The sequence below is a fragment of the Ammodytes marinus genome, assembly GCF_949987685.1.
Source record: "Ammodytes marinus genome assembly, chromosome: 24".
Classification (NCBI taxonomy): Eukaryota; Metazoa; Chordata; class Actinopteri; order Uranoscopiformes; family Ammodytidae; genus Ammodytes; species Ammodytes marinus.
The window spans coordinates 8589949-8612892 of record NC_137228.1 but is presented as its reverse complement, the minus strand read 5'-3'; the positions used below and the strand labels follow the sequence as shown (position 1 = coordinate 8612892).

The following is a 22944-nucleotide window of genomic DNA, read 5'->3' as shown; positions in this document are numbered from 1 at the left end:
GTTATGGTTTTAATATGTTGATCAATGAAGGCTTTGTATGTTGATTAAGTTTAAGGGACACAGGTAGTACATAAGGGAAAGCTATAAACTCTCTGTGCAGGACATCAGTTCAATTCTTTTTTTTTGGAACTTTGTAAAACTGCATCGTCCCTATTCAGAAATAAAATGGAAATAAAATAAATTTTTATGTTCCAGATTATAATGTTGCATTATTTTGAAAATATACATATAGGACTACACATTCAGTGCTATTTTAATTTATTATTTTTCTTACTGTCTACTGATCCATTTTGATTAACAATAGCTTGACAGTGAGGAGAGAAAGTGCACACACGATGGGACACATTACTACTGACCACGAGAGGTTCGGCGCGCGGGCGAGGTAAGCAGGGGAAGGTCTCTCGCAGGAAAGTGGTGATTTCCAACAGCAGTTGGCAGGCGGCCATCTTCAGAGCAAAGGGGCAGCCGCATTTGGTGGGATTGACTGTGTCTTTGGGGATGGGAATTGATAAAAAGAAATGAATAAATCAATCAAACAATCCGGTTGAAGGATTAAAATATCTTTGTCTTGTTCTTGATGTTTTTACATTACATGACACACATTTGTGCAATGATATTCATAGAATATTTTTCAAAAAAAATTCTAATTTGAAATAGAGTATAGAATATATATATATATATATATATATATATATATATATATATATATATATATATATATATATATATATATATATATAATAAATATTAATGAAACCATGTTCCCTAAAGAGGTGTTGTTAAGGCATCGGTCATCCTCTGTCACTCACTGTCGTCTAAATAATCCTCTTCCTCGTCTTCTTTCCTCATTCGCCGTTTGGTCTCCTCGTCAAAAATATAACCCAGGATATTTGCGGGGCTCTCGCTGTCAGAGTGACACAGTTCACTGAGCCTTGTACCGATGGCCTGAGTGGATAAAACATATACAAAGCCTATCATGTAGCCATATTATAAATCAATAATCAATAGCCAATGAGATGCTTTTTCAGAGATCTTTTAACTCACGTCTCCCCACTGGCAGAACTGTTTGGCAGCGTTCCACTGCAGCTTCTGGTTCCTCTTGTTGCCCACGACAGGGGACCGGCCCCTGGACAGACCCCTCTTGGTGATGTTCACGTGGTGGCCCTTCATCCACTCCGGCCAGTTGCCACGGTTACAGCGGTGGACGAATCGGGCGCATTCAAGGAAGAGGGAGGCCCGCGCTACCACTGGAGCTTCCTGAAAAAAAAGAAGGAAAAAAAAAAAAAAGTAGACGATAGATTTGAATGTCAGGCGTTTTTAGGACATTAATGCTATTACATGTTTGAATGTAATGAGTATTAATAAAATAAAATAAAATAAAATAAAATAAAATAAAATAAAATAAAATAAAATAAAATAAAATAAAATAAAATAAAATAAAATAAAATAAAATAAAATAAAATAAAATAAAATAAAATAAAATAAAATAAAATAAAATAAAATAAAATAAAATAAAATAAAATAAAATAAAATAAAATAAAATAAAATAAAATAAAATAAAATAAAATAAAATAAAATAAAGCTCTGCAAGTTTACTGCCAGACAGACGTTTCGGCCGACTCCCTTCCTCAGCGTGCATTGACAATCACTCAAAAACTTGAATTATAAATCTCTCAACCCAATCACTGCAACACATCATACACATACACATCATCCCATTATCACATTCATTCCAGCAGGGGGAGTCCCAATCAATCACATGTAGGTTCCTCACGTTTTAAAAAAATATATGAATGAACTATGGATTTTTACATTAAAAAAATCATTATTATATAGGAAATTGTTTTTCTAAAAAAATTAATAATATCTTTAAAAAAATTGTTAAAAAATAAATAAAAAAACATACCAGGTCTAGAGCAGCAGCGAGGATGGAGGCGTCAGGTATGGTGCCCGGTTCACAGCAGTTGAGGAGGAACTGGAATCGCTTCATGCCCTGTCGAATAGCGCCCAAATTCACCACGTTCTTGTTCTTCATGGCCTCCTGGCTGGCCGCTAGACGCTCCTGAAAACCCTGGGGACCTGACGGAGAGAACGAACAAAGGACAAGAAAAAGGAGGAGAAAAGATGGAAAAGAAAAAGAAGAGAAAGGAAAGAGAAGTATAACAGAACAAGTGAAGGTCATTTTATTTTATATTTTTACTAGCATATTTGGGTGTAACTAGAAATTACATATAGACATTGCAAGAGCCACCAACAAACGAAGCCGAGTGGGAGATGGACACACAGCCATCGACCTTTGTAACACTTGGATTTACTGTGTGATCTCATGGGATATACTAGTGTTTTAGTAGTGGAATAGTTTTTTTTTTATTATCTTGAACTGTCCCTCGAAATGTGAACTTTAAGCTATAGTGTGTAACTTCTGCCGCCCCCATGAGGAAGTCTGAGGTATTATCATCAACTAGCGTCATCAAGAGCACATGGATTCTTGGGGTTTTTCTGAGCTCCTGCGCCAGTGTCGGGTGGGTGGGGGGAGGGGGGCACACCGGTTTGTAAATGCTGCCATACTGAGAAATACAGAGAGAGTTTTGTGGAGCTGTTAGGCTATATCAACATTGTGTCAACTTGTTTGGCGATGGCTTGAACTAACCCTGCATTCGTTAATGTGAAAAAGTTACGCACTGTAGCTTTCATGCACATTTGATGGTGAGGCAATTTCCAGCTCTCATGGAATGTGTTTTTTTTTTCCATACGTATAATGGGATATAATAAATCACATTGAAATGACAAGTGTAACTGCAGCCGTACAGGAGAATGCTGTGTGTGGACTGTATTCTGTTTGATCACTTCACTGAAACTCAGGCATTGGAAAATACCACCAGACATCACCACAGAAGAGATGGAGAGAGCGCCGACAGCGTCATGCTTTTCACATAGCACAGAAATACGCTCTGCAGTAGAAAGATGGTTTCATAGACGGACAGAAGGGGGAGGTAGAGTAATACAAGACACAGACGAAGTGTTCTACTTTTTCATTGTTTCTGCCAAAATCTGCTGTTCTTCGGAAAAAGGACGATCGATTTTGGAATATGCAAATAATAAATAAATAACTCAAGCCAATTGTGACCCGAGTCCACTCCTCTTCATCACATCTGAATGTCTGGCCTTGTCGTCTACAAAATGTGACACGTAACAATCGACACGTGTGACGATTTATGTAAAAGGAATGTGTTGCATTTCCAAAAGTCAATGAAAAACGCTGCATTGATGCCACTTTTGGCTTGAACATGCATGGCAATCTAGTTGGTTTCTATTTATTGTAGAAAATGTACCATGAAAGCATTTTATAAGCTACATTATTAGGTTTAAATAGGATTTTACAATGTGGCTTTCAATAAGACAGGGCCTTCTGTCAGTTTTTGTTCATCAATAATCATATTATCACCAATAAATGCCATTCCAAAATCAAAACCACTTTGTGAAAATTGTTTTACATAGAAAATGTTACATTAACTTTTAGATAACAGTCAGAAAATTGGTTCTGTTTATGATAATAACATACATTATATGACCAGCAATGATTCATAATTAACAGCAACCACTGTGGCACTAACGGTTTATAACTGTAAGCTACTTCTCATACCAGACCCAGTGAATGCTTTTAATCTTATCGTATATTGTAATTTAAATGTTTCTATTTGTGACAGGGTGATTGTGTTATTTCCTTACTTAAATGTTTGACATTTTTGCCTTAAAGTGACACACAACTGCATTGTTTTACATGAACTTTTTGGAAGCAAGCTTGAAGATCATGCCAATCATTCTAATAATTGAAAAAATCTTCAAAAAGAATATAATGCATTTGGTCTAACAGTGGCAGGCAGCTGTACGGCAAGAGCTGACATGGAGAATGGGAGGACGGGACAACAGACCACGACTGGCGAGGCTAGACAAGACACCACACGGAACAATACAGAGGCAGGGCCAGAGAGAGAGAGAGAAAGAGAGAGAGAGAGAGGACTAGACAAAAGGACGATGGGGGCGTGGGTGGGGGGGGGGCACCCCAGGGTGGGGGGAGGTCTACCATCTTTCTCTTCTGTGTGGTGAAGCTTGGATGGATTCCTCCTGCCAGACCTCCATTTACCGAGCCGCTTGAAGAAATTCTCCTCCTCGTCCCTGCCGAACTCCGGCCCCACTGCCACGCCTTCCGACAGCTTCACAGCGCTGGTGAACTTCACCTGAGACACACACATAAAATATATAGTCTGGCAGGCAAGAGGCCAATTCAAATAAAAACTAACACCAACAAAAATAGAAGGAAAAAGCTCAGGTTTTCTTACAGGCAATTGGTGCCAGACACCCACATTCAGCAGATTTTCTCAATAATTAGTTTGTTTCATATTTGATGTAATCCATTAAAAAAGGTAAGTGTTGCAATAACGGTGTGTTCAAAGAATTTACAGAAGCTGCCTTCAAGGACAAGAAGCTAGATGGGATAACCCACCACTGCAACCACAACAACAACATGTACATACTGTATAACTGTTTCTAAAATCATTTAAAAAAATTGCATGAAAAATGACAAATGAACTGTAAATACACTATGGTACCTTTGAGCTCTGACGTATGAAGGACAGCCGGTCCACTGAGCTGATATCCAGCAGGTCCTCCACACCGTCAGTCAGGCCAGAGAGAGACGAACGCTTCAGCCAGTTGCCTGAAAAGAATTGAATAAAATACAAAATGCACATGTAAAACCCATACTATAGAGCAAAAGGGACGGTGTGAGTCCACAAATGTACTGCACACACTGGGGTTATGAAGACAAATACACACACACACACACGGGTTTAATGACAGCATTTGCTGGTCACATACGATAAGGGGATTTAAACTCACAGACATTCAAAAACAGTTACAAAAAAAAAGGTACAGAACTTTGATGCTTTTAATAAGACAACTTCAAGGACAGACCATGGTCGAGAGGCATTTGCAAACACACTTTCATGTTATGTTCAAACAGAAGTAGATACCAGATGGAGGAAGTGGAGAGTACTGTCCTATAAAAAGCAGAAAGCAGTTATAAAAGCAGTGGAGCTGAGAAATAAGTTGTCAGAAGGGATGGCAATATGTTCTACTAAATATAATTCTACATATAGTACCTATGAAATGCACACTGGGCAGCATTTGGAGTATTTTGTTTCCGGTTGTTTAACTAGTTTGTTTAAGAAAATAAACCTAATTTTGAATATCTCCAGTTAAGAGTTTCCTAAGAAAAATTCATCATGGATTAATTCATATGAAAATGACTGTAATGAATTTACCTGAGATTTATCTATTCATAATACCTATAAATAGTAAAACTCTGATCAATTAGAGTGGGGTCTTAACTTTTTTCAGAGCTTTCTGTGAAGAAAAAGTATATGACAAACTGCATAAAAATGTCCAATTCTGCAGCGCCCTTAAACCATCTCATAAACAATTTGCAAATACAATTAGACCCAGGTCCTGAAACAGCGTGCACACTGGGAGAGATGACCAACACAAGGACAAACATGACAGGAATAATGCGTGAAGATGGTTCCCACATCCACATACGTAAGACAGAGAGAGTGAGTGGAAGGCGAACGGTCCCACGGCATGCTGTGGGCACAAAACAGACCAAAGAGATGAAGTGACATGGCCTCTCCAATGTTCGGACGCACAAAAAAACACAAGTGAATTTCAAGGTGACAGCTGGGACAGCAAATGCAATGAAGTATGGTCACGGAAATACATACTGTCACTCAATCTGATTAATGATAAAAAAATAATGATTTGGTAGCTTTGTTTTCATTAAATGTATATTTTTTTTAAAGGTTGGATTCAAATCTGTGTGCCAATGCAAAGGGGAGTTTTATGTAACGCAAACATTGGTGATAGTGATAGTACCGCTCCGGGGGAAATTCTGATTGTCATTGAACGACAATGACAATCAGAAATGTTGGGTTGAAATTACCTGATGTATTTTTGAGTTCTGCCTCTAAAAAAGAACAATTGTAGGTTAAAAAAAAAATTTGGAGGGGGATTATCCTGAGGCGATGTGCTGAATTATGATCTGCAGCGTTCTTACCGATGGGCAGCTTGAGTTTCTTGCGTAGCGAAATGCGCCGGGACCTGGAGCGTGAGCGGCGGTCGGTGGTGGTGCCGGAGTGGGCGGTGGTGCACTCCGACGTGTCTTGCTCCGACTGGCTACTGGTGTCGCTGGCCGCACTCTGCGACTTGAACATCTTCCTCCAGAAGTCCTTCCTGCCAAGGAGAGCACCCGGGATCTGTTCATCACTGGAGGGACATAGGTGGGATTTGAATCTTTAGCATTTAAAGGTCACATATAATTCTAATGTTTAAGGTTGAATACGATAATTTGGGATTCTACTAGAAACTGTTTTCTCGGTTTAGTGTGCAAAAAAAAAAAAATTTATTTCTCACAGTGCCGGTGCTTAATTGGCTCTTTTCAGCCTCTGTCTGAAACGCTCCGTTTGAGAGCCTGTCTCTTTAAGCCCCGCCTTCCAAAGAGCCCAGTCCGCTCCGATTGACCCTGAATCTGAAACTGCGAGATTGAATCTAACTGCTAGTTTGATTCAGGGGGATCTGGGGGTTTTGGCTTAACATAGGTGGAGGTAGTGTTAGTTGATAAAGAAAGGGGCCTGGATTCTCCCCCTATGACATCACGAGGGGAGATAAAGATAGAGGGTTGTTTTTTCTCAGCATTTGGGAATCTCTAGTCACACCGGGAACCCATATTAATGTTGAAAAACATTATTTAGGGGTGACCTTTAAAAAAAATTACAAATGTGTTAAATTATTTTGTGGTCATTTTCTGTACAACACTGCGACCTGTGTGTTTATTGTGAAAGGGAGAAGGAGCAACATGAAGAGTTTACAAGTTTTTTCATTTTTCTAAGCAGAAAGGTGGAAGCCTGGACTGGACACACAGTACATGGTGCTATATGGAGAGGCTGTGAGGTGGACACTCACTGTTCGGGGGTCTGGGGGGGTCTGCTGGAGATGTAGCTGCGACACTCATCTGCAGCACTGGACACCTGACCCTTCTCCCCGGACACACCCGCCTCTGACCTACACACACACACACACACACACACACACACACACACACACACACACACACACACACACACACACACACACACACACACACACACACACACACACACACACACACACACACACACACACACACACACACACACACACACACACACACACACACACACACACACACACACACACACACACACACACACACACACACACACACACACACACACACACACACACACACACACACACACAGACAGAGCACTCAGGCCACCTGATTTAAACACCGACTAAACCCTACTGATGCAGTAATGGCTGAATCCAAACGTGCACGCTTAAGCGGCCTTAATTAAATATTATATACTTGAAAAAAGTATTTCGGTCATAATATGCATCCAATTATTCATATAGGACTATGTAGATAGAAAAGATGTAAAGCATATCAATATGCAATTTATTATCTTAACTCTGAAGCCTGAATGATGGGGTCAGGTAAAACAATACTTCCACAGCAACAAGTGAAAGATCTGTAGTCTGTCTATTGGCAGTGTGTACGACGTAACAACAATTCCAGAGGGGGCAGGTTGGGATTCAGCCCCATCTCATGCTAGTGGATGTTGAGGACTAGAGGACCTGCAAACTGGGCAATCTTCAACCATGTCTAGCAATCCTTTAAGCAGAACTTGACCATGCAGGAAGTATGCAAAATTAGAAATAAAAGTCATAGGTGGTCTCATCTTTTTTTTAAAGGTGATGCCCAGTACTGCTACAGCCACCTCTTTTTAAAAACAAATAAACAACATATCAGTCACTCAGGCCAAAAAAATAAACAGATGCAGACAGGACAGAAATAAAACACAAGAAAACAAAAAGACAGCTAGCGGTGATGAGAAGCGTAGCTCTGATTTGGCATAAAGTCGGCATGTGGTTTTGGACTAGGGACACAACGTGATGTAATTGAGAGCATTTCTAGGCCACCGATTGGGCTGCTACCTCCTGGGGGCGGGCTGTTTGCTCTCTTCCTTCTCTTCAGGTTTCTTGGTGGTGGCGACCTTCTCGGCGCTGTCCAGGAGCGCGCTCAGTGCCACCCGGCGGAACACATTCCCATGAGCCTCCTTGATGAACTGCACCAGCTGGCGTATGTCACAGTACAGACCCTGGTGGGGGAGTGCCAGAAACAAGTGAGATGGAAGGATGTGTGTATGTCGAATGGTGTGTGAAATCGGGCCTAGACTCAAACTGACTTTGCAGTTAGCGTCAAACAAGACGTCCCTGCGTTCCCTGCATTTGACCACATGTATTGGGACATCCTACATCTTTTTCTACCATACTTTAAAAGCAGGGAAGTTTGGGTATTGGAATGCAGCCTGGGTGCATACCTGGATAGTGTTATATGGTGTAAATGAGCTCCAGCTTGTCAGTGGGAGGCCACTGAATCCGTGCCATAACAAACCCAACCTTTAAAAGTGTGCCAACTTCTGCCAACGTACACAAGCCAACGCCAGCCCCTTGAGGCTTTCTAGGTGTCACAGCGTGGTCTTACATATCATTTACAGAATAAGGTGTTTTGGTAAGATGAAAAATTCAAATAAATGGTTTAATATATGGATAAACATATGTTGCAATACATTTAATTTGGCCATAATTGTTTGAATGAGGTATAGTGGTACTATAGTGAGATTAAGTACAGCTCATGGTCAATTCATCATGTATGACACAGCGCATTAACAAAGGCAGAGTAAGTGATAGTTCTTTAGGCTCAGTTGGAAACGAGCCATCAATTATTCAACTGCAAGATGAAATCGGATAGTCTGAATCCATATATGATATATAATGGAAGAAAGTTGATGACACATTTAAAATATACGTATATGTTTCATACAAAGCACAGGCCTATATGCTACTGTAACTACAAAATCCACTATGATCTTGGACATTCTCAACATGGAACAGTCGGTTGGAAGATCACATGGTGCAAAACCAAACTTGAATACTTTAGCTGATGCCGCGGAAAGTGTAAAATGATTACTATAACGCATTATTTGTCTGCAAGTCCTCTGGGTTGGAGGGGTTTGTAGACCTGTTTCATCTCGTCGTCTGTCTCATATCTCTGTTGTATGTTTGCTATAAATCAATAAATATTTGATAAAAAAAAAGAAAAACAAAACTATGATCTTGGTTATGACGCCACCCCGCGGTAATGTTATTGGCGGTATTGCGGTTATTCGTCACAGCCCTAGGAGACAGCAGGACTGATGATCACACACATAGCAGCACTCACCAGGTTTTCGGGGCTGTGCAGCTCGTGCGTGGTGGACGCACAGCGGGTGATGAGTGACTTGAACATGCAGCCCACCACCACCGCCTCCATAGTCTGAGCCACCGACTTGTTGTCGCCCGTGGTGAAGTTGTTCCCAAAGCCCGCCTTGTCTGGAAGCAACATGGAGGTAGCGGTTCACACAGTGGATGGTTTAGTCACAAGGAAAGGGGGGGGGGGGGGAGGGGAAGTATTGACAGCTGACCAGATTCGGTATTAAACATCGAGCCCCGACAACAGAAAGGGGAGTGGTGGACGGGGGCAAAGGAAAAGGGTCCATAAAGCTTTATGTGGGAGAAGCAAACTGAAAAGGATTCTGGGTAGGGGGGTAAGGAAGACATGCAACTGACTAAGGCCTGCTATAAATACATACAGTACATACAGTAGCCTGCTTGTTCTCTTGGGTCCAGTTAGTTGATTTTTTTGTCTATGCAAAATAAATACCAGATTTAAAAAAGGGTGGAGCCAGCGATTCTGGGGAATGCTTGTCATCAAAATCAGTGAATATCTCCTCTCCTAAGCTGAGTATTAACTATTATTAGTATTATTAAGAGATATTCTTCAGGGCACACACAGTATGTACATGAGGAGATATTCAATGATGTTGAGATAAAAAGGGATTTTGACAACAAGCATTCTCCAGAACCGCTGTCTCCATCTTTAAATCATAAGTCTGGATTTTGCAGGCGAGTTTTTTTCATTTGTCGGACAGAGTGAGGGGTGCAGCGATGGAAGCGGTGTCTAGGGAAGGCTCTGATCGGGTGTGGATATTCATTTTATTGCTTTGTGTTATTAGCTGTTCATTGGATTATTGATCGTGGGTATCTACCGATGTTTCTTTTTTTCGCCCTCCTGGACCTCTCACCTGCACTGCCGTACTCTGCAAGAGAAAAGAGGCGGGGCACAAGTTGATTGACATCAAGGCCAGCACAGACATGAACGTACAAAAAATAAAAAAGGACCTGGCACCCCACCCTCCGGAAGGAAGGAGGCGAACTGGATACGTAAACACACACACACACAGATTGACACACCAAAAAACGAGGGTGCCCTATTCACTTTGAGAATTAAACCAGTCATCGGTTCAGTAACTTGCCAACGGTATTGTGTACGATATTATTGCTGCGCTGATTGTAGTAAACTGAGCACGAAATAATTCAAATTTCAGTACAAAAACTGAATTGGCATATACTACAATGTGTCTCAATGCTCAGCAATAAAGCCGCCGATTGAGCAGAGATGCAAAATGGGGCAAAGCTTTGGATTGGCAAGTGTACAGAATGGATGAGTGAGTGAGTAAAGGAAGACAGGAGTCAGGCTCGTTGGAAGTGGATGGAGAAAAAAGAGGGGAAGATGGAAGCAGGAAGGAGGACGACAAGTGGAGACAAGTGGAAGGAGGAAAGGGGGAAAAACAGATATATATAGAGATAGCGCTGGAATGCAAGGTCGAAGTGCGGCGTGAGACAGCGGTGGTGCAATTCAGCTTTGTAAACCACACTAGATCGTGACTAAACCTTTTAATATGATACTTCTCTATAATGAAATAGCACCAATGTTAGACCTTTAGTTGTAATATTATAGATTTGAAGGTTATTAGGGTTATATTTTTAAACTAAAGAAAAGTTAAAGGCAGTTTAGTTGAGCTTACCATCTGCACAGTACAGCAGACCCAATTCATTCCTCAATTAATTGACAGCCAATTTGAAAATCACTTAATTGTTTCAGCAATTTATCAAGAAATAATACCACACATTCACTGCTTCTGGGTTCTCAGATCGGAGGATTTGCTGCTTTTCTCCATCATTCTAAATTCAAAACCTTTGATTTTTTTCTACTGTTGGTCGGCCAAAACAACACTTTCAAAGAATGGACTTGAACACCCAAAAACTAAATTCAGCAATTTAGGATGGTAAAAAAACATCCTAAGTTGCAGCCAGCCCTACTGCACATACTATTTACTTTTTGCTGCATCAGTCCTAACCTAAATCGTATCAGCAGTCAAAACCAGTGTTGCTCAATACCTAATGCATTCCCCGTTGTGAATTTGCAATCAGCGCAGATGCTTTCTCTGCGCGCTAACGAGGTGCGTCCAGTCTCCCTCAGAAGAAGGCCCGCCACATACTTACTGTCGGTGATGGGCTCCATACAGAAGCCCAGCAGTGCGTGGAGGAAGTCCACAATGTTATTTAGAGAGTCTTTGTTGACGTACTCGCGCATTGTCTGTCGGAACTGCAGCTTGTCAAGTTTATACAGGCTGGTCAGGCAGTTCTGCGCCTGAAAAGATAATCATAGGAATACATATTAGGGGCAAAAAAAAGCAATGTTTTGGAGGATGGCTTGATTTTTTTAAGAATAACTCAGAGAATGAGAGAATGAAAACGCAATATGCTACACTGCAGGCAAAAACATAGCTTTAAGAAGAACTGGTCAATTTTGTGATTTTTGGCTATTTGTAAGTCTTCTTTCATACTTGTATAAATAAAAGGTCAAACACATACAATTAGGCGTTTATTTGACTAAACCGTTAAGTTTAGAGTTAAAAATGTCCTTTTCACATGCAGTGTTCTGGCCTTAAAAGCCCAGCCCAGCACCCCGGCAGGATTCATTTCAGTGTCATTAAACTTTTAGCCCGCTAAAGGAGCAATACGGTCAATAATTAAAACACATCGGGCCGTCGCAAACTGCACTGATTTGTGGAAAGTGAACACATACACAGAGTAAGGGGCGGCTGAGTGCTGACCTGCATTCTGAGGCGATCTCCGGACAGTCCGCGGTGTCCCTCTCCACACCCGTACGCACAGCCCAGGGACTTGACTATCTTTATCAGCATGGTCAGAGCCAGGCGGTGGGTGGTCAAGCCCGAGCCCTCTTCCTGTTCATGGTTAACGACACACACACACACACACACACACACACACACACACACACACACACACACACACACACACACACACACACACACACACACACACACACACACACACACACACACACACACACACACACACACACACACACACACACACACACACGTCAGTGTATTATCGTGCAATGGTGGCATGGAATTCATTATCAAGTTTTTTGATTTCAGAAATAAAAAAATTAGACAGACAGAAGCTAATACAAAAATACAGAATACACACCCACCTTCTTATCGTTCTCCTTGTTATTCTTCACGTCATCTTTGCTGCCCTGCCCGCTCCCTCCACCGCTGCCCCCTCCACCACTGCCCCCTCCCCCACCACCACCACCACCACCTCCATCCCCCCCTCCCCCTCCGCCGGCCCCAGGGAGAGAGCCTCCTCCCTGGGCGCCGCCTCCTGCTCCAAGGCCCTGGCCCATGGAGTCTTTGGCGCGTGAGTCCTGGTTCTCCTTGTCCTCTGCCTTGGACAGCTTCTTGCCCATGCCTGGCACCACGCCCAGCTGCAGCAGGCAGTCGATGATGTTGAGCGCCACGTCGCAGATCCTGGAGCTGATGTCGTGGCTCAGGACGGCATATAGAGCCCGCAACACCGCCTGTAGGAAAGGCAGATGAGAAATTGTTTAGATCCATCAAAAGAAAAATTACAAGGAAAAGCATACAATTCAATTCCCCCCTCCCTCCCCCCTCCACACACACGCACACACACACACACACACACACACACACACACGCACACACACACTCACAGTGAGGTCCAGCATGCCGTTCTTCAGCACAAAGTTGTTGGTGCCCTCGATGTTCTCGCCTTCCTCCAGACAGGAGTAGTTGATGCAGGAGTCGGTGAAGCTGCGCGGCAGGTTGGCACAGGCCAGCGGCTCGATGGGGAGCTCGGGCACCGCCGCCGGGTTACACAGCTTCTTCATGTGCTCGGTGAAGAAGTCAGCATAGCCCACGTTAAAGGACGCCACTGTGGTGTTGAACGCCGCCATGGTGATGGTGGAGATTTGAGACCGCACTGTGGGAGGGTGTGTGAGAGGGAAGAGTTGGACGCTGGACGATAGTTTTTGCACCACGTAACTTTGGGTGTGTCAACAGAAGAGAACATTTTCTAAGGTATACTCTCATAACTGAATAAACAAACATACCACACAGGAAAATGTGATCCCTGGGACACTGTTTGAAGTTAGAAAGCTTCCTGAAAAGTTACTGTTTCACTGCAGCAGGGCCAACAGTTTGCTTTACAAGCATGTTGTTGTCTTATGTTTGCTTCCAGGTGCCTCAAAATAATTTAGTTTTGACTTATGGTGATATAATTATTCAATACTAGGAATAACATGTAGAGAAAATGTGTTTTCGTTCGATTTTGTCTTTTTTGAACTTTTTCAACTGCAGCATCTTTGACTTTAATTTCTACTCAATTTCTCTATACCCCCCCCACCCCCCAAATTAACCTTTTAAAGCTAGTGCGTAACTTCTGTCTCCCCAATAAGGAGATTTTCTGAGTAATTACAACAACACTGTCGGCGCATCTACATGAAATAAGTCCTCTGTGATCGTGCATGGATTTTATTCCTTCATTTCCTTTTCATTTTATTCTAGAGATCAAGTCAGAATCAGCCCTCTTCTATAATTATCTCTTTCTTTTGTTCTCAGTAAACCTCTATTGAGAATGAAATTATCTCTATAAAAAAAAAAAATAGCATGCATTTGAAGCAGTGTGCCTCGGAGTCTTAAAGCAGCTCTGTTATTTGTATGTAAATTAGCATTGTCACAGGAATATAACACTTATATAATCCTGTCCTATTTCTGCTCGGCAGGTCTCTGTGGAGCCGGCAGCATCTGCTGTTTAGTGTAGCTGACGGTTTGCGATATGATTGTTGTTTGTATTTGTATATTTTCATAAAAAAAAATTAATGTTTGATACATCTCATGCACTGTGCCAGCCTCTGTGGGACTTGCATGGAGTGTTTTATATCAACTTGGATTGACCTCAATCACTGCTGCATTCTGACAGTACTTGAACTTTCCTATCAAAAAATAGTTATTTTCTGTTTTACTTTTCCTGATGCTAACATACAAGATCTTTAAGTCTATGGGAATAAATAATAGCCTAAGATTCCTATTGGGTGTGTGTGTGTGTGTGTGTGTGTGTGTCTACAATTCGGTCCTTGTTTAAGATAGCCCTGTAGGCCCAGTTTAATTTTGAAATTCCTCCTCACCTTCTTTGACGGTGTTGTCTCCGTGGCTGTTGGAATGGTCGGGCATGTCTCGGAGCAGGGAGTGATGGGAGTGCGAGTGTTTGGCGCTCAGGCTGTCTGCGTCGGCGGCCATGTCTGAGCTGCCTCTCCGTGTGAATTTGCCTAGAAGGTAGCGCAATGGAGGAATATATCAGGTTGAACTAGGAACAATGCTGAACTACTGAAATATGTAAATAGAAATTAAGTTAGGGATTATTACTATGCCTCCTCTAAAAAAACAATATGTCACCAACCTATTGTGCATTGTGGTGACATGCAATTTTGTGGTGACATATTTTGTGGTGACATGCGGTGTCTTAGCCTACCCATGATGGTGGCCTGCCAGCCTGTGCGGTCCAGCGCACGCCGGTCGTCCCCCAGGCCCGAGAAGCTTCCGAAGGAGAAGTTGCTGCGTGTGGGGGAGACGTCCAGGTGGTCCTCGTGGAGCAGGAAGGGAACGCCCATACGCCGCTGACGCTTCTTCCCCGCTTGGTGGTAAGGGATGGAGCCCTTTCTCTCACGGTCCTCACGCCGGTTCTTGAACTGAAAAGACAGGCATTCAAAATGTGTTGTCTAATGCTATTTGTATTTATTTGGGATAGTTGGTGTAGTTGAGTTCTGGTATTCTTACTTTAAACATGTAAGACTAACTATAAGGCATGATACTGCAGGCAAAAACAATGTTTTTTAACCAAGGTCAATTTTGAAATGTTGGTCTATATTGTTTCCATAACATGTCATCTGACATTTAGGTGTTTATTTTACCAAACCTTATCTGTTTGCGTCTGTTTAGTTTTCCTATACAACCATCTTTAACGGCCATTATCTTAACACAAGATTTTTATCAATTTAAAACCATGCCGATAATGCATTTTTAAGGCCTGTACATAGTATTTTTTTATATATAAAATGAAAAAAGGCTGTATCTGAAATCTGTTTAGTTAAACCTTTGGACACTAATATGTTGTGAAAATTAAATTAAATTAAGTTTTATCTAACATCTAGATTGTTGGTATTCAAAGAGATGAAAATGTAAACAGGATAAGTTAGATCTTTACCAAATTGCACATTACAATTAAAAAAAAAAAAAAAATTCACCTGCAGTTTCTCGCCTTAAACTATGAGCACACTTTGTCACATAATTACAGTGTCACATCATTGAATCAGTAAAGTCATGTATGCTTTTGACCCAGCTAACTACAACAACTTTAAGATGTGTGGCTCTCACCTTCTTGAATATATTCATGCCCAGGTCCGAGGCGAGGTCGGGGACTGCCGATCGACGGAGGTTGGTCAGAGAAACCTTGGCAAAGGTCTCTGAGCTCAGAGATTTTCCCTCTTCGTTGCATTTCAGACTCATATCCTGCAAAAAACAACAGAGGATACAGGTCTAAATCTAGTCAAAAGTACCCATGGCACTTAATATAAGACCCAAATGACCTAACAAGAGACAACAAGAGACTACGAGACAAAAGTTCTTCCTATTACTAGTAACTACTACTGCATCTAATTCCGAGAAATCTTAACAGGTGAATTCTCACGTGTGCCATTGGCAGATTGTTTTTGAACTTATTACATCTCAACAAGTGTTGTATATGTATGTTCAGCAACAGTCATATAAAGACTTTTAAGTGTCAAATCTTTTGTTGACCTATACCTGCGTCTTGTGTGTGTTGACCAGCGATGGCGTGGCTGCCACCATGGAGCTGCTGCGCGGGCGGGGCAGAGGAGTGAGCAGGGGTTCCGGGGGTCTCTCGGGCCTCTCCTCCAGGATGTGTCTGAGCCGCTGGAGGTAGAAGAGCAGGGCCCAGTGGACGCCCTCCTCGGTCCAGTGGGGCTGTAGCAGGCAGCGCAGCACCGCCACGTCAAAGTAGGTGGCGTAGCGCGCTTGCTGGGCCAGGGACGCAGGCAGGCCGGCAGGGGCAGAAGTCCTTGACAAAAGGGGAGGAGAGGGGTTTTTAATAGCCAACTCTCATATACCCTCGAATTCGGTGAAAGACACTTCAGTCCGAACAGACACGGATGTGATCAGCCAACATGATGTCTAAAGGAAGCTAGTCGTTAATCTGTGTGTGTGTGTGTGTGTGTGTGTGTGTGTGTGTGTGTGTGTGTTGAAAAGCGCATTTAAAAAAAACTAAGACATGGAATATATGGTTATGGAAGCAAAGCAATTGTGGAAGGCAAATTAGGAGGTAATTTAGAGGAATTAGAAGTGAATTGGCAACTCAATAGTTATACCAGGGTTCATGAAGGAATGCCTTTAACATAATTTTGATCCTTGTCAGCACTGTTACACACCACAAACTACATACACAACAATCACACTATGTCAGGGCCTTTTCCTATTACGGTATATATGTCATCAACTCCTTGCCACATCGCTTCATTAATAATGCATTAAAGGAGGATGGTAAACAAGGGCAGAGCCGCCCTGCAAGCATCAGCCTCTACAGTACGTGAGTCCACTATAAATAAGCTGGAATGAAGGTCAGTGGCTGGTGAGCGTATAAAGCGCTCCCATACTGTGGAGAAGCATAATGATATACCATGAGAGAGAGAGAGAGAGAGAGAGAGAGAGAGAGAGAGAGAGAGAGAGAGAGAGAGAGAGAGAGAGAGAGAGAGAGAGAGAGAGAGAGAGAGAGAGAGAGAGAGAGAGAGAGAGAGAGAGAGAGAGAGAGACAATGTAAGGCATTTAATCTTAGCCACTGTAATAAATGGAGCAGGAAGAGATGGTCGATATCTACATGAATCACTCGGAGAGTGGACAGCGCAGGGAGGCTGTATCATATTTCACTGTCTAGCCGACGCACACACACACACACACACACTGCCTACTGCTGTTGTGTCAGGTTGCCACGGAGACCGAGTGACGACAGTCACCCCAGGCCCCTCAGAGAGAGAGAGAGAGAGAGAGAGAGAGATGCAGCAGGCAGTGGTTGCCATGGAAACTGCCTCAGCATCGACAGCACAACAGGATGAGAAGCTGCATTAATCACAGAGACCTAATGGCATAAATCATTATATCTGGTAAAGAGGTGTAGGAGTATATATATATATATATATATATATATATACACAGTATATATTTATTAAATATATTTATATAACCTGTGACAGTGTCTAATGAGAAGATCTGAAATCAGAGGTACGTCCTCTCTAGATCCCTAAAGTAGGAATCCAACAACTTGGAAGTGCAACATAAATTCCTTCTCACAGTCAAATGCTATGAAAATGTCACACATCTATCTTGCTGTACAGCTTATCTACATTCACTTCTCCTTTCCCTGCTAACATTTCTTGCTTCCTATGCAGCGCGTTTCAGACACGGCAGCATACATATTCCAGACCACAAACACTTGAAAGCTATAATTAATCCTTCATTATTGAGAGTGTGCTACGAAACAATGGGATATTACAAATCTCTCTCTGCTCCTTCGTTGCCATGTGACTGCTCTAAAACCCTTTGGTGTTTGAGGATATAACTAGTGTCGGGGGTGGAGGAGGGGGCTTATTCTGATCTGCAGTCAGTTGCTGGCTGTCAGAGGGATCACCATAGAGAGCATGACTTGTTTAGATTGAGATGAAGCTGGAAGTGGTTCCAGGCGTTGCTATACACTTAGATCTTGGACCTCACGTTAGATCTAGGTGAGGATAACACTGGCCGAGTTTACATGCACAGCAATACTCCAATATCAACCCGGATAAGATCATATTCCGACCAATACATCGCCATGTGAACAGCTCTTCTTGGCAGCAATTGGTTTGTAATGTTTATTGATCTAATTTAGTTTGGAAAGATACCATTTCCTGGTGGTTAAAGCTGCCTTGTCTGTGCCCAAGCGAGCACAGGTTGAGCTTTAGTCTGGCAGTGCAGTCCAAACAATGCCAGGCCTGCAGTGGGCCAGAACCAGATCTGGCAAGGCCTTGTCAGGCCAGGGCCAGGGGCACTGCCAGCATTAGACATGTAGCACATTACTTCAACATAATTACCCAGGGTTTGTGGGCAAATGTCAGATGGATCTAATGCACATGCAATACAAGGCTGTGTGTGTGTGTGTGTGTGTGTGTGTGTGTGTGACAGTACCGCTTAGGGCGACAAATTGCACTGTGGAAGGAGGAGCTATTTGTATACTCTCACAAGCTATCGTAGCAAGCTGTGCTGTGTGTGTGTGTGTGTATGTGTGTGTGTTCAGTGTGACAGCCGCCGCCGGGATAAATGTTTAGCTATCAAGAAGATGATGCCACCAGCCCTGTGTCAGTGCGGCTCACATTACGAATCATTGCACCGCTTCAACCAGCAATGGCTTCCCGGGTGTGTCACGGGAAAATGTATAATGTGTGAAAGCTTTTGTGAAAACAGTGTATTTATATAATGATCGGTATGAATCTACTCTATGGTTTTCAATGTCACTCACTTAAGATTCTTTTTAGTGAAAACCATGGGCATATTCTGCTGCATAAGACAATCTCTACTTATCTCTTATCGTGTACATCAACAGCACACCAATTAGGTAATATATTTCTCGATATTTCCTGTGAATTACAATTATTTGGGATTAATCAAATCAAAATTCATATTTTGTTTAATCCATTATTGTGTATATGCACCCTTCTCGGTGTCAAATTTCAGGCTTGACAGATAATTACTTTCTTGCACATTTCAGACATTAACAATTATGAGAAACTGACGGTATATTACAGCCAAAAATGCAGAAATGTTACTGTAATTGTGCGTGATTCTGCCTTTAAGCTCTGCTAGGTAATGCACAGTTGTAGTTTGTACACTTGTTCTTCTGTATTTCTCTTGTTTCTATTGAGTTTTTTTCAACATCACTGCAGCAATTTTGCACAAACCATTATTTACTTTTAAGTGTGAGATCAGATGTGACCACACACTTAGGAGGAAAGAGAACGTTGGGTTTAAAAGTGTCCTTTGGGATTTATCATGTTCACACCTCCCATCCGTAGGGGCGTTTTTGCATTTACACTTTTTATGACACCTCTACCCCCCTGCTGCTTTATGGCCGGCCCGAACGCGCATTAAGCCTGAACACAACCCCCCCCCCCCCCCCCCCAAGTCGAAAAAATCAACAGCGCTTACATAACCAAATGCATTTTTTTCCTGAGGTTTAAATTGATTAAACAGTGCTCACTTTTTCTTGGAAGGGCCCTTGACCGGTGGGGCTGGGGGTTGCGGCTGGGAGGAAGGGCCGCCTTTCTCCACCGAGTTACCACGGCGACAGCTCTGCTCTCCGGCCGAGGGGGAGGAGGAATCCGATTGGGTGGCTTCGCAAACCACCTGGAATCCCTGTTGGGTGGAGAAGGAGATGGACTGATGTTGGTTTGAAAGACAGAGACAAACTAAAGACAGGCTGATAATTAAAGGCTCATGAGGGGTCGGGGGTTGAGGGGAGTCTATGGTAAACCTGGCTAACTATAGCTAATGCTCCCACATGGCCGGTGCTAATGGAAAATTAGCAGCTAGCCTCAGGGGGGATGTTAGGAGAGAAGCATCTTGCCCCTGAACACATTCAATCAACAAGGGGGGGGGGGATCTGGCTCACCATGGGACCAGGGTTGCCAGATCCACAGGGGCTGCACTGGTTGTTGACTGGGGAGTTCCTCTTGGCTGTGTGAGACATGGCGGGAGCAGATTACATGTGTCAATCGCGATACAAATACAAACAGATGAACTCTTGAAAAGGCGCAGTGTGTAATACTGGAATATTTACTGGCATATAAAAAGGTTCTAATCAAAAACAATTACTGAAAATACAACTGCCTTCAAGGAGAAGAGGCTAGTTTCGAAAGATGGAATCATCCACCATTGCCTCAGGTCTTTCCACAATATTATTTTTTTTCCTCATCCAACAGGTGCATTTCCCCAGGACACCCACAATAAAAACACAAATGGCCGAAACATGGAGGTGCAACATTGAAGGGTGACCTGCTCCTATTTAGATATAAAAGGCTCATTCTAAGGAAATAAAAGAAACAACAACTTCCATTTTCAAGTGATCATACACTCATAAAAATGTACATACAGTATATGTATACTATTTTCCCCATTTCTACTGGGTCTGTTCTGAAAAAATGCCAATAAATTCTTCACACTGCACCTTTAAAGGTACATGTATGGCTGGGAGTAAGGATTTAGTTTCACCTGTTACAATGTTTCTGACGGGTTTGATGAGCGCAGTGAAGGCAGGGATGTCGGGCTGCCGGTGCTCCCACATCGGCTGCCAGATTACCAGGCCGCTGGCCAATCGGAAGGTCAGGTCCGACTCCTAAAAATCAAATAAAAAAATTTAAAAAATACAAACATTTAAAATCTCATGGATAGAGAAAGCATTGCTGCACATTTCACCCTTTGTTTCTACTATCCAATCACAATCTACTCAAAGCAAGAAGCAACATGTAAAATTTAACTTTTTAAGTAAACTGCTATTATGACATGATCACTCACAAGCAGCAGTAATCTATTCTTCAGTTAGGAAACACGGTGCTGTCCCAAGAGTACTGTAATTGTGTCCTTGTATCTGTTTGCATACACAGATCAATAACCATATAGGGTGACCCTGGGTATGTATGTGTGTGCTAGTAGAAGGAGAGGCAATGGAGACAGTAATCATTTTAGAAGGAAACTGATGTTCATTCTCTTATGACATTGAACTATTCTAAAAAAGGAAAACGTTGTATGATCGAAAAGACCCAGGTTAACGTCATAACTAACAATGTTTCATTCATTACTATGTGCATTTATTTAGTGCTTTCAAATTCAATATCAAGTTTAAATATCATAAAATGAAATGTTATGGTCACTGTCCTGCAACTAGTACTTTAATGTACAATATGACTTGTCACAGGATATCTATTATTTCTATGAGGCACTGTTTCTTTTTTAAATGTAACACTTTGTGCTTTTATATTCTTTTATAACACTTCATTTCACTTATTTTGTATGATTTTTTATCATTTCTGTAATTGTGGAGGAAGCTGGCAAAATAATTTCCTTTCGGATAAATACGTGTCTATGTTATCTTATCCCTTATCTCAAAACGTCAGAGTAACAATGAAAAAACTCTGTGTATGGGATTTCTCTTCCATGACTCCAGGGCAGTACCACATTCGTATGACCAGGTATACGGGTTTACCTTTATCCGATGAATGAGCGGCGCATACAGGAAGACAAACAGCTCCACCGTGGCCATGCTCTTGTGGAACAGCTTGGTGCGTGTGTGCTCGTCGTCCTCTGGTGGGGAGCCTCCGTGCTGGGGGCCCGACGACCCCCCTAGGGCAGAGCCAGAGCCTGGAGCCCCCGGAGCCCCTTGCGCGCCAGGGGATGAGCCCTGGTTCCCCACTGGCTGGAGGAAGGCACTGCTGCTGCTGCTGCCTCCGCCCCCCGCCGACCAGCCATGGCCCAGGCCCGCCTCGTGGTTGCACTCCTGGGCCGCCTCCAATAGCATCCAGTGCAGCGTGTGGAGCAGCTTGGTCTCGGCCACGCCCAGCTTGTCTTGGTGGCCTGCCGGAGAGGGATTTAGGGGTTAAAGGAGAAGTAAGTGATATTTTGTTGTCAATATACATGTTAAATCACTCTATATACATACAGCAATCATTTAAACAGTATGCACAGTTCATAACACAGGTCTCCCAGTCATTCAGCTTTGCAGTAATTGCCAGATAAATTGTCGAGTATCCCGCTCGTCTTTTTACGCAATCAGAGCGCTATAAAGAGGCGAGTCTCTGTGCCCCGTGAACGATGACTCGCTGCTCTCCATCGCAGCACTATCTGACGAAGACGGCTGCGTGTTCATGTGGTGGTGACTTAAGGACTTAAGGGAGGGGACTGCTAACTGCAATGGCTGACAGGAAGTTAGCTAAAAGGGCCATATCGCTTACTTCTCCTTTAACTTTGAGTGCTGCTGCTTAGTATGGGATGAATGGGTGGGCATGAAGCAATATAGTGTTTGTGTGGTGGTGGGAATGCAACAGGTATCACACTGGAGGTATATCGTTTAAAAGGTAATTGCATTAAAAGGAAAAATGTGTAACATCAGGCTACACGATTCAAGGAATTTTGGCACATCTACTTGAGGTAAGCCTTTGGTGATCGCACATGGATTTTATTCCTCATGCTGTGTGTCCAGGTTTTTCTTTCTTTGCAGTAGAATCAACAACTGATGTGTTTCGTGAGCGCATCTTGAGCTAATGAAAAATAATCCAGTGTTAATACACAGCCAATATAGGCTCTGTAAATGGGCATGTTGCTGGCCATACGGTTGGCCCCCTTTGTTTACATTCCAGTTTACAGAGCCTTGGCTGTGTATTAATACCATTTTTTTGAGCGCATACACAGCAAGGTATATATA

At 42.6% G+C, this 22944-nt stretch overlaps 1 protein-coding gene across 1 annotated transcript in view; it reads right to left on the bottom strand.

Moving 5' to 3' along the window:
- unc80 (unc-80 homolog (C. elegans)) overlaps positions 1-22944 on the bottom strand; it is a gene marked incomplete at both ends in the record, with an annotated part of 46303 nt that overhangs the window by 21558 nt on the left and 1801 nt on the right. Inside the window, 23 exons of the mRNA XM_080052681.1 lie at positions 357-490; positions 810-945; positions 1045-1257; positions 1907-2079; positions 4085-4238; positions 4611-4717; positions 6113-6321; positions 7018-7116; positions 8092-8255; positions 9380-9528; positions 10245-10295; positions 11542-11689; positions 12156-12287; positions 12563-12931; positions 13085-13353; positions 14558-14698; positions 14902-15118; positions 15804-15938; positions 16233-16506; positions 19729-19883; positions 20140-20204; positions 20739-20862; positions 21730-22097. Of these exons, the coding sequence (XP_079908807.1) occupies positions 357-490; positions 810-945; positions 1045-1257; positions 1907-2079; positions 4085-4238; positions 4611-4717; positions 6113-6321; positions 7018-7116; positions 8092-8255; positions 9380-9528; positions 10245-10295; positions 11542-11689; positions 12156-12287; positions 12563-12931; positions 13085-13353; positions 14558-14698; positions 14902-15118; positions 15804-15938; positions 16233-16506; positions 19729-19883; positions 20140-20204; positions 20739-20862; positions 21730-22097 (3986 nt within the window). The remainder of the gene's footprint in view (positions 1-356; positions 491-809; positions 946-1044; positions 1258-1906; positions 2080-4084; positions 4239-4610; positions 4718-6112; positions 6322-7017; positions 7117-8091; positions 8256-9379; positions 9529-10244; positions 10296-11541; positions 11690-12155; positions 12288-12562; positions 12932-13084; positions 13354-14557; positions 14699-14901; positions 15119-15803; positions 15939-16232; positions 16507-19728; positions 19884-20139; positions 20205-20738; positions 20863-21729; positions 22098-22944) is intronic.